We start from the raw sequence: 14,941 nt of genomic DNA on the forward strand, positions 1-14,941 counted from the left end.
AGACTTGAGACCATTGGAGGGCGTCAATTCGGATCAGATAACGTAATTATGCAAAAAAGGGCTCCAGATGCCCAGATGCCATTAACCCCAAGAGGAAATGTTTAACACACCTAATATCTTGGGAGTCGCGATCTTGAGGCTTCTTTGAACAATTAATCATGCAGTCAATCAATCGAGTTAGCGGAACATTAAGTCATTAGCCTGAGCGATTTGTTTGGCTTAAGTGGATAAGGTCTACGGCTGACTAGATAGTTTATGACCGGCTAATTGCTATACCTCTTGTTCTGGATCGATTTAAAAATAGCTCTCTGCTACTGTTTTTATTAACCCAATATCGGGTTTAGTCTTAGCAAAAGCTTGTATGAATTAAAAAAGCTCTTCTTTAAGACGAAACCAAACTATCAGGTTTGCAATAAAATTGTTTTGGCAAAAAATTAAGCTGTGATACGTGTATTCTTATGAATATTTATATTTGGCATGACAGCAAAAAAAATGAGAGTTTTAAAGCCAAACTCCATGGCGTCCTAACTGATAAAAACAAGCCCCATCTGGCGTCGTGGTCGAGGTATCTGTTTGCCCAATTAAACAAATTTTTCGACGCGAAGAAAAACGTTTCGTTGATTTATGATACTCAGCACTTCCGTTTGGATTCGCAGATTCGCCGACTTGTATAAAAGTACAGGAGTCGCTGGTCTATGATATTATTCGATTCTTTGCTCCTAAAGCAAACAGATCATCTAGAATGGTAAGGATCTGCCTTGAGGATTATATTTGTCGGCATATAATTTTATTTGTATTTTTTTCCGGCAGAAATTCTTCATCTTGACTTTGGCCGTGGTTGGGTGTGTGGCCGCCGAATCTGGCTACAACTACAATGCTCCCCGCCAGGTAGCCGCCCCCGCTCCTGTTTTCCAGCAAGCTGCCTCTGCTCCGACTCCAGTGAGGACCTACGTACCCCCAGCTCCAGCTGCCTCTGCCCCAGTGCAGTCGTTTGCCCCTGCCCCAGCTCCAGTAGCTGCTCCTTCTCCCGTTTTCCAGCAGGCCGCCTCTGCACCAGCACCAGCCCGCACTTACGTGCCTCCCGCTCCCCAGGTCCACCACCATGCCGCTGCCTCAGCTCCAGCTCCCGTTCAGTCCTTTGCTCCTGCTCCAGCTCCCGCTACTTTCGCTGCTCCCGCTCCGGCTCCAGTTTTCCATGCCGCTGAGTCTGCTCCCGCTCCAGTGAGGACCTATGTGCCACCCGCACCACAGGTTTCCCGCGCTCCTGCTCCTCAGGTGTACCGTGCCCCAGCTCCGGCTCCCCAAGTTCATCATCACGCTGCCGCATCCGCACCCGTGCAGAGCTTCTCGGCTCCAGCACCCGCCCCCGTGCAGTCCTTCGCCTCTGCTCCTGCTCCTGCTTTCGAGTCCTCCGGACCGGTGTTCGAGGCCGCCGCTTCCGCGCCCTCTGCCGCCCGCTCCGGATACGATTATAGCCAGCCCGCCGCCAGCCAGCAGGGATACAAGTACAAGACCGTCCGTCGCCGTGTGTTCAAGCACCGCGCTTAAACGATGATGATTATACGATACAATGCGACAATACAAAACGCGAATGTTAAATATATAAAAACATAGTTTTATTTGAGCATTAAAACACCAATAAAGATAATATGATAATTGGATAATTATACAAGAATGATATGGTGTATAGTCTTAGCAAAAGAAGCACACAAAAAAAATTTAAAAAACCTAAAACAACATTTCAAAAGTGCTAAAATTCTTCCTAGCAAAGACAGAAATATATCGCAAGATTAGTGGACCAACAACCTTAAATTTTATACATACTTGTTAATTAGTATTGGAATGCAGTTTTTCAATGAACTTTAGCTTCTGTATGAAGCCGTCTGAATGTTATGTTTTAGCTCTTTTCATTAAAGCCTTATTTTTATTTCTTACCCATTACACTCAGCTGTTAATGATAAATTTGTGTGCAGCTTCACTTGTATTACTAGGCCAAATTCGCACCTGAAAATTAAGTTCAAAGAACCCATGCGTTATCGCATAAGTGTGCAGCGCACTTGGGCCAATAAATTTAAACGCTTTGATCTGACAAATTTACGGGACACTTTCGTTGTGCTTCAGAATATTCAATAGAATTTAAATTGGCGGCTATTCAATAAGAACAAATGGGTCACATTAAGCGCGGAATCGATTTCTCACGCTCGGCAACAGGTTTCGCTTTCAGCTTTGGTCTTATTTTGGGGGCTCGACGTGGGGATGCAACACAAAAGATCCCGAAGAGAGTATATAAGTTGCATCCGCAGCTGCTAACAGTCACTGGCACTTTAGCAATGGTAACAGATCAACGATAACCTAGGTTCCGTACTTCACCTATCTATTTTTATTTTAGAATGTCCTTGTGATCCTGGTTTTATGCCTTATGGCAATCGCATGTCTGGCGGACGTTTCCCATGTGAAACACCACAAGCACCAGCGGCATCATCACACCAGGGATCACGAAGATGACGATGAGGAGTCCCATTACCTACCTCCCCACGAGGAAAAGGAGGTGGAGCAACCTTATTACAAGAAGGAGAAGCACACCAGTGAAAAGGTCGTTTACCACAAGGAAGAGGAGCACGAGGAGCCCAAATACTACCAGGAGCATAAGGAGCATCACCATGAAGAGCCCAAAAAACAGAGAGTAGATCACTACCATCACTATGACAAGAAGCCAGAAGTAAAAACCCAGCACATACACTACAAGCATAGCAAGCCCCATGTTCGTACGGATTACAATCAGGACTTGTTCACCCCAGCTGCTACCCAAGTGGTTTATCGCCGCCGTCGTCCTAGTCGAATTCTATACGCCAGTGCCCCCAACTCGGTCTTCCATACCCACACGCAGATCAACGTGCAATCCCAGGACTCGGAATTGAATTCCCTTACTCGACCAGATCTTGCACAAGGAGCACAGGATCCTGCTGGGGCTCAAGCACCGACTGGAGCTCAGGCACCAGGCTTTCGACCCAACTGCCAGTTTGTCGGACCTGGAAACGTACCACCTGGCTGTGGACCCTCCGATCCCATAGGTGCTCAGCTACCAGCAAGTGCTTTGGCACCCACTGGTGCTAATCTTCCGGCCAATCAACCTGTTGCCGGCGGACAATTGGCTGTTCTGGGTAACGGTCAGCGACCTCCACGACCAGGTGGCTATGGATATGGCAACCGACTGAACTTTTTCGTTGATCCTTCCCTGGGCGCTCAGTTGGGAGCCATAGGAAATGCTGGAGCTGGAAATCAACAGGCTGCCGGAGGAGGTCAGCTTGCGGGAGGAGCTCAACTTGGAGGGAGCCAAGGATTCGACCCTTCTTTTGGTGCCCAAGCAGCTGCCGGAGGTCCATTTAACAATGGGTTTGGAGCTGGTCAAGCTCAAAGACCTGTGCAAAACCAATATGATCCCAATCTTCAGCTAGGTGGCCCTTTTGATCCTTCTTTAAGTGCTCAATTGGGCGCAGGTCAGGGTGTTTCTAACCAAAGGCCAAGTGGACAGGGAGCATTCGATCCTTCTACGGGTGCTCAATTGGGCGCAGGTCAGGGTATTAACCAGAGACCAAGTGCACAGGGAGCATTTGATCCTTCGACAGGTGCCCAACTTGGAGCTGGGCAGGGTATTTCTAACCAGAGACCCAATGCACAAGCACCCTTTGATCCCGCTTTGGGCGCTCAACTTGGAGCTGGACAAGGCGTGCCTAACCAGCGACCCAGCGCAGCGGGACAGGGAGCTTTTGATCCCAATCAGGGACAGTCCGATCCCTCCATTGGAGCCCAATTGGCAGCGGGACAAGTTCCACGCCTCAACAACCGACGACAGCGCAATCGATCCAACTACCAGGGCCTCAATGTGCTAAATGGAAACGTTTTCGGACAACCACATCTCCAGGGACCCACAAATGCGCTGGGAAATCAACAGGACACCAACATCATAGACGGCAACTTCTACAGCGATCCCCATCATGGACACCAGCGGGCTTTGGTATCGGTTAATCCCAATCAGCGTTCAGTCCTTATACCCGATGACGATGATGCAGACGATGATGGGCAGCTAGGATTTCTGGGGTTTGCGGCCAGTAACAGGCAGTCCTCTTATGTGGTTGCTCCCAAAAAACTGCGATCTCATAGGAAGCGAAACAATGTGGATCTTAAAACATCTGCTTCGGAGTACGACACTGATTATCGTGAGGATGGCTATCACTACCAGAAGCCCAAACAGTCTTTCGAGTTCTAAGTATTTTAAAACAGAACATATTATACTATAAATTAAATCATACTTATCAGCATTTGCTACAAGAGCATACACAACAAACCTTGATTTCTTATTTAAAGCATACTTTCAGGCGAAGACTATGGTGGTTATTTCCGTTTCCGCTCTAAGTGGCTTCAAAGTTTGTCGAGAAATCGACACGGGTTTTCAAGCAGAGCTTTACAAATTGAGCTTTTGATTAAGCTTTACACATGACTACAAATATCTATATTCCATATAAAAATATCCAGATATTTATAAACTATGTATATTTGATTGCTTTGTTTGCCTTTAAATTACATATATGATATTAACATAAATATACACGTGCAAATAGATTAGGGCATTTATGTTCTGGCCATATTTGCTATTGCCTTTGACGGAAAAGTTTTATATATTGTCCATTAGGGTACGCGGAAAGGAAACTAGTTCAGAGCTATATAGAAATAGAGGCACAAAGCGATTTTTATAGTGAGAGAGGCAAAATGAATTGTCGACATAAATTTATGCAATCATTTAGATTCGATTCTCATGCAAATCCAATCAACTGAAATCAAAATAGAAATAAAACAAAATCTATTGTTTCACTAGGCAGCAGATCTTGGCCAGTCGACTGCATAGAGGTGAGCTGGCCAAAACACATTCATTGGATCCGTTTTTGGCCCGCCTCATTTGTGACCTATGGATAAAAGGCTGCGTGTATGTTATGTTTTTGTTATGATTATTTTTGCGCAGACTGAGGCGGGCCTTAGTAATGTTTAAATTCGGCAATCAATGTCAATATTAGCGAGTGGACTCCTAAATCAAATGCGGGCAGTTCACTGCCGGCATGTGTTTCTTTTTTTGGCCAACTGTAGGTCAGAGAAGATTAGCCTTAGCCCATCTCGTCGGCTCGTGACCCAATGCACCGGCCCATAGAAACCTATTAGCTGCTCCCCATAAATCAGCGCACTTCGCCTGGTGAAATTAGAACGCTTAAGTGAGTCAAATGCCCGCAACAGGGGCATCAAAAAAATGGATACAAGTAGCATTAAATTAAAATAATTTATGGCAAACTTTCGGATCAAACTCTACGGAGGAGCTCGGCTCGGCATAAAATTAACGGAGACCGCTAGAGTATTCAAAGCCCGCTGATTACAGAAATAAATTTCGGATGATGTCTGTGCGAATTTCGCCGGCTTGTGGCTATGCAAAGCGAGTGAGTGGGTTCAAAGTGGGGCTGCTGGAGTTCAATGATCCGGTGCCACCCGCTTCTTTGCCAATTATTGCTATCAAACATTTTGGACCATCATTTTTAGGCTTTCCAGAGGCACTGATCAAAATCAGAACTAAGAAATTAAAGAACAGGATTGAATATTCGATTCAAATTGTTCTATTGAATAAGAATCTAACAATCTTACTCACAAAAACAGGAAACTTTAATTCAATTAATTAATTGATTTAATTATCATCAAGCGTCATTAATGTATGAAATATATCGAATGTACACTGATTTCTTTAGGTGTATTTATTATTTAATGACTTTCCAGATGGCCAACATAGAGCTAGAACTCTGTACTGAAAGGGTTCTGAGTTTTGAGATCATAACTAATCCGATCTCATGTAACTCCCTCCGCCTTGCGTCATCCGTTAAACATAGCCTAAGAAATCGAGGAGCATGCGATGCTCGGATGATTAATTTTCAACACTTGGCAGCCACATAATTAATTTTAGACAGCCCACAACCGAAAATACATTTTCAAGAACGATCGCACTTTAAGCCTTATATTTCCATCAGCCATCAAACAGAAAGCCCCTCGATGAGCCGCAGGCAGCTCCAAAATAAGAATCGAATTAGAATCAGAATCAGAATTACATGAAAGGAACTTGCCAAATTTCGGCTGCCACGCGTTTCCATTATTTATTGGCCCCGAGCCGAGTGTTAAAAGTGTGCGGAGTTTTGTTTTTCATCTTTTTTGCTGCCCTGTTGCTTGGCGTTGAATTTTGTATATTTATATTTTAGCTCTTTTCGGATTTGTTATGTTTTTTTAGAGCTCTGGAGATGCGCTTCATGACGGTGGTGGCACTTTCTAGTCGCCGGCTCAGAAGAGTGGGGCGATTTCAAAACGGGTTTCCAGAATGATTTATCATATATTTTAGTTAAACGAAAAAAGAGCATCACAGGCTAAAAGCACGTTAAGTTTATCATAAAAGACTAAAACGTGTACTTGGCTAGTGAGTGCTCGGGTCTTTTTAAACAGACTATCTTTTACGCTGTAACAAAAGCAGCAGACTATATTTGATTTAGAAAATTTGGATGATGAGCAGAAACATGTAAATGAATTTTACCAAAATTTAATTAAGATAATAAGACAAATAACAGTAATATAAAATGTTAATAAATACCTTTGCCTACCAACCTTGTAATATGTATATAATATAATTTTCATAATAATCAGATGTCCTTACCATATGTAAGCTTTCATATATAACTATCCTGGAGTTTTGGAAAGATATTAAATTCCACATTATATAAACTACTATGTGGGATAGGGAATCCTCCCCAGTTAGAGTATCTTGAAAACTAAATTAACTAGCGCGTGTGACTATGCCGGACAAAATACAAAGACTAAGACAAAGGAAAGCGGCAGCCACGAGAAAGAAGTTGCCGCCTGTTAAGCTCACAGATATGGCAAAAATCGAATGGCCATAATATTAATTAGAATAGAATTTGCATAAATTAAGCCAACGCGAAATGGTCTTTGGTTTTTGTTAGACAGAGCGACGCGACCTGTGGGATTATGCAAAGGCAGTCTGAATCTGGTATATACAGCGTTTCGGAAACTCCATTTGGGGAGACCGACCGAGCGTGCCCGTCCATTATCCGATAACACAATCAGTGGGACGGAGATCTCCTTTCGCCGATCCGCACTCCTGCCCGTCTTCTTTTTGTGGGTTACGCTAATTCGGGGCCCACGCTTACTTATTAAGCCGGGCTGACAATTTAAGTGTTGTCTGTGGCCGTTGCGTTGGGATTTTGTCCCATTCTACGGGGCGACTATATGGGACCCCAACTGCCATTCACTAATTTGCATATTTCTCTATTTTTCGGCATAAGCAGCGATTCCGAAATGGAACTCTTAAGTGTTCGGACCGGCTCACCGAACTACTGATGGATAACAATAATAAGCAGATGGAGCTATCGTGATCTATTGGCTGGCAGCTTGCGTGTAGAACATCTATGGGCAACTGGACCATAATCAGAATAGAAATACATACATACGTATGTGGAATATGCTAGAACTCGCTATCTTGCCAGTGAATAAAATGTAAATTGGCAAAGCCATAAATTCAGCTCGTTAATACTCGTAGTTTTTGAGTATTTTTAAGTGCTGCACACACACAGGAAATGAAGTGATTTATCTCACGCGTACAATGGCAAGCCAAACAAGAATTGTAAGGCTCTAAACCTTTATGCATTTGGGAATAGGAAAACTGATATAGTTGCTATTTGATACCGACCAAACTCTTTATGGCCGCCGCGTTAATTTGCCAAACTGGTGCTATTAAGGTCCGTCTTCTCAGATTGGTGGCGATTGGTGGCGCGTGACAACCATCCATCACCGGCGCAATTCCCACAACCACCTTCATTCCATCAAAAACTTCGGGCAACCCCACCGATCATGGCCTTGACTTTCACGGCTGTACTTTGACCCGAGTTATATTGCGATTTTTCGATGAATCGATTGGCGGTGGGTTAGTCATCGTTTATCCTTCACTTTACGGAACCGATTAGTTCTTGGCACCTCTAACGAGCCTTTCTTCATGGCTATTTATTTTAGCTTCGATGTTGCAAATACACCGAAATACACCAAATAAAGCATGTACTCCCCCTCTCCAAAGTTTAACCATTAATCATTTGCTGCAGAGTAGCTGCAGTCAATGCTTCACTTTGACTCTGAACAAATTGATTAGCTTGACTTGATGGCCTGCCTTCCTTTTTTAAACGCATTAATATCTTCGATTTAATCATTTAATCCTATTTTATCAACTGGAGCGGGCGTTTAAAATTAAACAAACTCATAAATAAGCTAAATAAATACTCCTTATCTACCGGTGGAAACAACTTTACTTGATTTATTCGGACATCGCTTGAATGTCCATGTTTAATTTTGGAAACAATTGGTGAGAGGTTTTTTAACAGAAGTGACACAAAAGTCACTTGCAGATCAAATGTCACATCTGGATGATATTGAAAAATGCTTAAGCTGGGATTATGTGTGCTGTGGGCTGTCAAAAAATTGGTCGATTAATAAATATAAGAAAACATGTTTTTAAAAGTAAGCATTATGATTTCAAATCAAATCAATGTTGTATAAAAATTTTAATTTCATTTTTAATTTACATTTAAATATTTAAGACAAATAAATATTACGAGCCCTTTCAAACTTAGTAATTGATAAGCACGCATCTGCACACAGCAGATTGTTTTTCGAATTCACAATGGGATCTTCTGAAGATCTCGTCATCCTATATCCGGCATTCTGTTTACAAACTTATACAATTCGTACGCATCAGGCATAATTATATCATATTTCCAAAAATTGGTTGTCTCTCTTGGTCAGTTCCTATTTGTTGATTAATGAACGGCGAACGACATCGCCACAAAGTGAAGAGGCTGCGATTCGGAAATCTATTGAAGTGAGCGGATTTGATTGAAACATATAACTCATCATTTGAATTTAAATCGAGCGCAATTCCAACGTCGGCTTGAATGAAACAAGGCAGGTGGAGCGAACACAAAGAGGTGTCAACAAGATGAGAGAGCCAAGTTAATACGGATATATATGTTTATATATATTTATATGTGAGTATCTTTTCGCGCTCGACTTGTCCAAAACGTTGTTGTCCATCAAATCTTTTGCATATGATTAAATAAAACAATTAAGAGAATCCGTGCGAACGATTTTGGCCATTAAACATTTTTTTTAGCCATCAACTGCTCCGAAGCGTTAGCTTGTGCGAATGTAAGCGTCGCAGTCGCCGTCTATCGTGTTGGCCAAGCTGCGTTTGAACCGCAAAAGAGCGGCTTAGAACCCGTAGCCCAGCCAAACCAAAGCCGAAGTCGTGCGAATTTACAGACGCGTGCGCCGGCAGCGACGTCTTTTTGGGCAGAGGCGCAAAAAACGCCAGCTCTGTAATAGCCAGCTAAGAGCGGAGAATCTGTATAAATACCAAAAGGTTCTGCGTATTCCTCATTAGAGTTTCGGTTTTACTGCTGTGAACAAGCAACTCATCGGACAATATGGTACGATTCGACAATTTAGGAACCGTAGCCATCGAATCGCCACTGAAGGACTAAACTAAACAATTTTTCCAACTGTTTCTTGCAGAAACTCTTCCTGGTCGCTTTTGCCGTGATCGCAGCCGTGGCTGCCGATGTCAGCCACCTGCCCTCCAACGAGTACCTGCCTCCCGTCCAGGAGCAGCAGATCATCGCCGGACCCACCAACGAGTACCTAGCTCCCTTGGAGGACCAGACTGCCCCAGCCCATGAGCTGGCCGATGATGGCTACCGATACAAGACCCACAAGCGCGTGGTGGTCCGCCGCCATCGCCGTGACGTCAACGAGCTCTCCAACGAGTACCTGCCCCCCTTCAATGCTCCTTCCAACGAGTACCTGGCACCCGCTCAAAGTGCTCCTGAGACCATCTTGGCCAATGATGGATACCGTTACAAGACCCAGAAGCGCGTGGTTACCAAGCGTCACCGTCGTGATGTGAGCCACTTGCCTTCCAACGAGTACCTGCCCCCTGTCCAGGCTGCCGCTCCTTCCAACGAGTATCTGCCCCCGGTGTCCGCCCCCGTCCAGGTTGCTGCCCCAGCTCCCGTCGTGGTTGAGGCTGAGCCCGCCCATGAGCTGGCCGATGACGGTTACCGTTACAAGACCAATCGTCGCGTTGTCTATCGCCGTCACCGCCGTGACGTCAACGAACTCTCCAACGAGTACCTGCCTCCCGTCCAGGAGCAGCAGATCATCGCCGGACCCACCAACGAGTACCTAGCTCCCTTGGAGGTCCAGCCTGCCCCAGCCCATGAGCTGGCCGATGATGGCTACCGATACAAGACCCACAAGCGCGTGGTGGTCCGCCGCCATCGCCGTGACGTCAACGAGCTCTCCAACGAGTACCTGCCCCCCTTCAATGCTCCTTCCAACGAGTACCTGGCACCCGCTCAAAGTGCTCCTGAGACCATCTTGGCCAATGATGGATACCGTTACAAGACCCAGAAGCGCGTGGTTACCAAGCGTCACCGTCGTGATGTGAGCCACTTGCCTTCCAACGAGTACCTGCCCCCTGTCCAGGCTGCCGCTCCTTCCAACGAGTATCTGCCCCCGGTGTCCGCCCCCGTCCAGGTTGCTGCCCCAGCTCCCGCTCAAGTTCAGTTCGCCGCCCCCGCTCCCGTCGTGGTTGAGGCTGAGCCCGCCCATGAGCTGGCCGATGACGGTTACCGTTACAAGACCAATCGTCGCGTTGTCTATCGCCGCCACCGCCGTGACGTCAACGAACTCTCCAACGAGTACCTGCCCCCTGTCCAGGCTGTCGCTCCTTCCAACGAGTATCTGCCCCCGGTGTCCACCCCCGTCCAGGTTGCTGCCCCAGCTCCCGCTCAAGTTCAGATCGCCGCCCCTGTCCAGCTGGCCGCCCCCGCTCCCGTCGTGGTTGAGGCTGAGCCCGCCCATGAGCTGGCCGATGACGGTTACCGTTACAAGACCCATCGTCGCGTTGTTTACCGCCGCCACCGCCGTGACGTCAACGAACTCTCCAACGAGTACCTGCCTCCCGTCCAGGAGCAGCAGATCATCGCCGGACCCACCAACGAGTACCTAGCTCCCTTGGAGGTCCAGCCTGCCCCAGCCCATGAGCTGGCCGATGATGGCTACCGATACAAGACCCACAAGCGCGTGGTGGTCCGCCGCCACCGCCGTGACGTCAACGAACTCTCCAACGAGTACTTGCCTCCCGTCGAGTACCTTGCCCCCGTGGAAAACACCGTCGAGGCGGCCCATGTTCTGGCTGATGATGGATACCGCTACAAGACCCACAAGCGCGTTTTGTACCGCCGCAACTAAATCATCCGATAAAGGCTTCACTTGGTGATTGAATCGTGCTCATTTTGGAGTGCAGACCCTACTATTAGAATACCTCTTTTTCATTCAAATACAATAATGCGATAACGAATCCATATATTCTACCTCATTTTTAATTTTATCAAGTTGGGTGTACGAGCTGGGTGATAAAAAGTTATATATAATTGACTGAAGGAGGAATATATTCGGATAATATTTAAATCCTTGCGGATACCATATAAATTAGTAAAAGCCGGCAGAGTATTTAAAAATGTGTTTACCTATTTAAAAATCACCTGTAATCATATAAAAAAGGTTAGGTGCTAGAATATATTCATCATTCCACGATCTAATTATACACATTAGAACGTGGGATTAGACAAACAATGTACACTTGACACATAATCGAAATTTAAATCTATTTATGCCGAAGCTTCCGCAACCTCATCTTCAAAAAGTTCAAGCCTGCTTAACGCTTTTAGACCACTTACCTACAAAAGTAAGGGGTATGTTAACTTTGTCGGACGGTGTGTCTTTTTAATATGCCGGTATTAAGTTAGTAAGTTTGTATGGCCTAAAATCTTATTTAATTTGTTAGAATGTTATTTTATAGTGAATAAATGATTTTTATACAATTTGCACTTAAATATAGGAGGGGGCGACAACTTTTGTTAGCAGAATCTAGTTCGAGGAATAGAATTAATTACCTCGTTTTATTAATGTTTTTCCTTCGACTTGATCTTCATAAAAGGTAATTTTTCCAAAAGTGTATTCATTCCATTTTTTTCAGGTTTTCTTTCGGATTCGGCAGTCACATCTATTGTTTCGGCATTGAGGTCGTGATTTATTTCCGCAATTTGATTGCTTTTTCGGCAGTCAATTCGCTTCTTACCAACTGTTTTTGGCCTTTTCTCCGCTCCGCTATCGAACATCTGCTTTTATTACCCGGAGTCATAGAACCCGATTAGTACCAGTTGATTAAGCCACAATATAATTATCGACAATTAAGCAAATTGAGCTGGGGTGGGTCGGAATTGGAAATTGGAATCGGCACGCGTTTGGCCTGGGAGAAATTGGTGAGTGCGGATGGGGGAACAATGGAACCTGATCTTGGCCACTAAGTATTAACGAAATATATTAAAAATATTAAGTGGCCGTTTGGATGATTTGGAGGCTAGGCCGGGGGAGAAAGGGGGACCCCCAAATTGTGGCTCATGATCTCGCTGGAGTTGAGCAGAACGCAAAACCCGTTGCAAACCTGCTTGCAAAACTATAATGGATATGTTTTGGCGGTGTCACTAAATACAAATTCATAAATTAAATAGTCAAATGCAAATTTCCCGCCGCAGGCCGGTGATTAGAATCATATAAATAAGCCGCAGAACATGGTCTAAGGCATCACTTCCACTTGCACTCTCCGTTCAACTGGACAGCCGAGCACTCAGAAAAATGGTATTAACCAGGACCGGCGCTCTATCAGGATACTCAGCTAATATGTGTAACTTCTTCCATTGCAGAAATTCTTCTTGTTCTGCGCCTTCATCGCCGCCGTGGCCGCTGATGTCAGCCACCTGCCATCTAGCCAGTACCTGCCCCCCGGCCGTGGAGCAGCATCGGCTCCCGTGGCTTCCTACTCCGCTCCTGCCCAGAGCTACAGCGTAGAGGCCTCGGCCCCAGTTGCTTCCTACTCCGCTCCCGTTGAGTCCAGCTACTCCGTTGCTGCTTCTGCTCCAGCGGTGTCTTATGCTGCCCCAGCTGTGTCCTACGCCGCTCCTGCCCAGAGCTACTCTGCTCCTGCTGCCACCTACACCGCCGCTGCTTCTGCCCCAGCTGTGTCCTACGCCGCTCCTGCCCAGAGCTACTCTGCTCCTGCTGCCACCTACACCGCCGCTGCTTCTGCCCCAGCTGTGTCCTACGCCGCTCCTGCCCAGAGCTACTCTGCTCCTGCTGCCACCTACACCGCTGCTGCATCGGCTCCTGCTGTGTCCTACGCTGCTCCTGCTCAGACCTACACCGCTGCCGCTTCCGCCCCAGCTGTGTCCTACTCCGCTCCCGCTGAGTCTTACGAGACCGCTGCCTCTGAGCCCGCACACACCTTCTCGGCCAACGATGGATACCGTTACAAGACCCACAAGCGCGTGGTCCTCCGCCGTCATCGTCGTGGTGTGCCCTCCAACGACTACCTGCCCCCTTTCCAGGGCGCCGCTTCCGCCCCAACCAGTGAGTACCTGCCCCCAGCAGCTTCCGCCCCCGCCCCAGTCTACCAGAGCGCTGCCTCTGCCCCAGCTGTGTCCTACGCCGCTCCTGCCCAGACCTATTCCGCACCTGCTGCCTCCTACGCCGAGCCTGCTGAGAGCTACGAAACCGCTGCTTCTGCTCCTGCCCACTCCTTCTCCTCCAACGATGGATACCGCTACAAGACCCACAAGCGTGTGGTGCTCCGCCGTCACCGTCGTGATGTGAGCCACCTGCCCTCCAACGATTACCTGCCTCCAGCAGCCTCTGCCCCAGCTCCAGTGTACTCCGCCCCCGCTCAGAGCTACTCTGCTCCCGCTGCCACCTACACCGCTGCTGCCTCCGCACCAGCTGTGTCCTACGCCGCTCCTGCCCAGAGCTACTCCGCTCCTGCTGCCACCTACACTGCTGCTGCTTCCGCTCCAGCTGTCTCCTACGCCGCTCCCGCTCAGAGCTACTCCGCGCCCGCTCAGAGCTACTCTGCTCCCGAGTACTACAGCGGTGCCGCTTCCGCCCCAGCTGTCTCCTACTCCGCCCCAGCTGCTTCCTACTCTGCCCCCGCTGAGAGCTACGAGACCGCCGCCTCTGAGCCCGCCCACTCCTTCTCCTCCAACGATGGATACCGCTACAAGACCCAGCGTCGCGTTGTCCTCCGCCGTCACCGTTACTAGAGGCTCCAACGAACACCCAGCGAACCGAGCCAAATCATGTTATTTGACTCACGGGTTTCACCTGGGAAACGAAATTAAGAAAGTCATAAATAAAAAAAATATTGAAAAATACTTTCACTGCCTGATTAATTAATCGACTATCAGGAAACCCCATTGACGGGATATTTGCCTAACAATAAATATTGCATAATAGAGTAAGAAGTTTAGGCCATTAAAGCCAATGATTATTATGCATCAATACCGAGCTGTCGTCAAGCGGAGACGATCCAGCAGCTGAAAAAACTAGTTCAGTTCGAGATGCGGAAACTCGTTTAATGATCCGAAATTAATTTTTTGTTCAGCAAGTGCATTGTCGTCTGAAGCTTCAAGTTCAAAGTCAACGATACGAAAAATTGAGGCATACTTTTTGGCCTTTATAAGATGTTTACATATGGACCAAGGTGATGCGATATTGTACTAAGTCTCTCGTGGCAGTCTTCAGAGTTAAAAATGCCAGTGAATTATGGGTCGATTTTGTAAAACAGGGTTATTATGAATTTGTCATAATATTATAAACAGCCTTAATGTACAGAGTTATACCAATATCAAAGAAATACTTTTGTTATTCCTGCTGAAAACTAACAGGTTACATTATTCCAATGCTA

At 46.5% G+C, this 14,941-nt stretch overlaps 4 protein-coding genes across 5 annotated transcripts; all 4 read left to right on the forward strand.

Moving 5' to 3' along the window:
* Window positions 1–693: 693 nt before the first annotated feature.
* Window positions 694–1,600, forward strand: LOC117140531 (skin secretory protein xP2). Its single transcript, XM_033303515.1, has 2 exons — window positions 694–745; window positions 811–1,600. Exons 1-2 carry the CDS (start codon window positions 743–745, stop codon window positions 1,546–1,548), a joined length of 741 nt encoding a protein of 246 aa, XP_033159406.1. The 5' UTR covers window positions 694–742; the 3' UTR covers window positions 1,549–1,600.
* A 795-nt stretch (window positions 1,601–2,395) lies between these two features.
* On the forward strand, window positions 2,396–4,267 carry LOC117141223. The gene has a single exon (XM_033304582.1). The coding sequence runs from the start codon at window positions 2,420–2,422 to the stop codon at window positions 4,265–4,267; it is 1,848 nt and encodes a 615-aa protein (XP_033160473.1). The 5' UTR covers window positions 2,396–2,419.
* A 5,239-nt stretch (window positions 4,268–9,506) lies between these two features.
* Window positions 9,507–11,482, forward strand: LOC117140089. 2 transcript variants are annotated; one of them, XM_033302845.1, is made up of 3 exons: window positions 9,507–9,569; window positions 9,655–10,134; window positions 10,678–11,482. In XM_033302845.1, exons 1-3 carry the CDS (start codon window positions 9,567–9,569, stop codon window positions 11,392–11,394), a joined length of 1,200 nt encoding a protein of 399 aa, XP_033158736.1. In that variant the 5' UTR covers window positions 9,507–9,566; the 3' UTR covers window positions 11,395–11,482. The 2 variants fall into 2 exon arrangements, with proteins under 2 accessions (XP_033158736.1, XP_033158737.1); XM_033302846.1 differs by having other exon boundaries at window positions 9,655–10,128; window positions 10,183–11,482.
* Window positions 11,483–12,791: 1,309 nt separating this feature from the next.
* On the forward strand, window positions 12,792–14,396 carry LOC117139913 (pro-resilin). The gene is made up of 2 exons (XM_033302595.1): window positions 12,792–12,843; window positions 12,909–14,396. Exons 1-2 carry the CDS (start codon window positions 12,841–12,843, stop codon window positions 14,295–14,297), a joined length of 1,392 nt encoding a protein of 463 aa, XP_033158486.1. The 5' UTR covers window positions 12,792–12,840; the 3' UTR covers window positions 14,298–14,396.
* Window positions 14,397–14,941: the final 545 nt, after the last annotated feature.

This window comes from Drosophila mauritiana, chromosome 3L (assembly GCF_004382145.1).
Source record: "Drosophila mauritiana strain mau12 chromosome 3L, ASM438214v1, whole genome shotgun sequence".
Lineage (NCBI taxonomy): Eukaryota > Metazoa > Arthropoda > Insecta > Diptera > Drosophilidae > Drosophila > Drosophila mauritiana.

What these genes read in the sequence shown, in the direction of transcription:
- LOC117141223 (XM_033304582.1), top strand. Translation starts at nt 2,420, where the DNA reads ATGGCAATCGCATGTCTGGCGGACGTTTCCCATGTGAAACACCACAAG.
- LOC117140089 (XM_033302846.1), top strand. An exon ending in TGCCCCCGGTGTCCGCCCCC is followed by an intron (nt 10,129 to 10,182) that starts GTCCAGGTTGCT and finishes CCCGCCCATGAG; the next exon opens with CTGGCCGATGACGGTTACCG.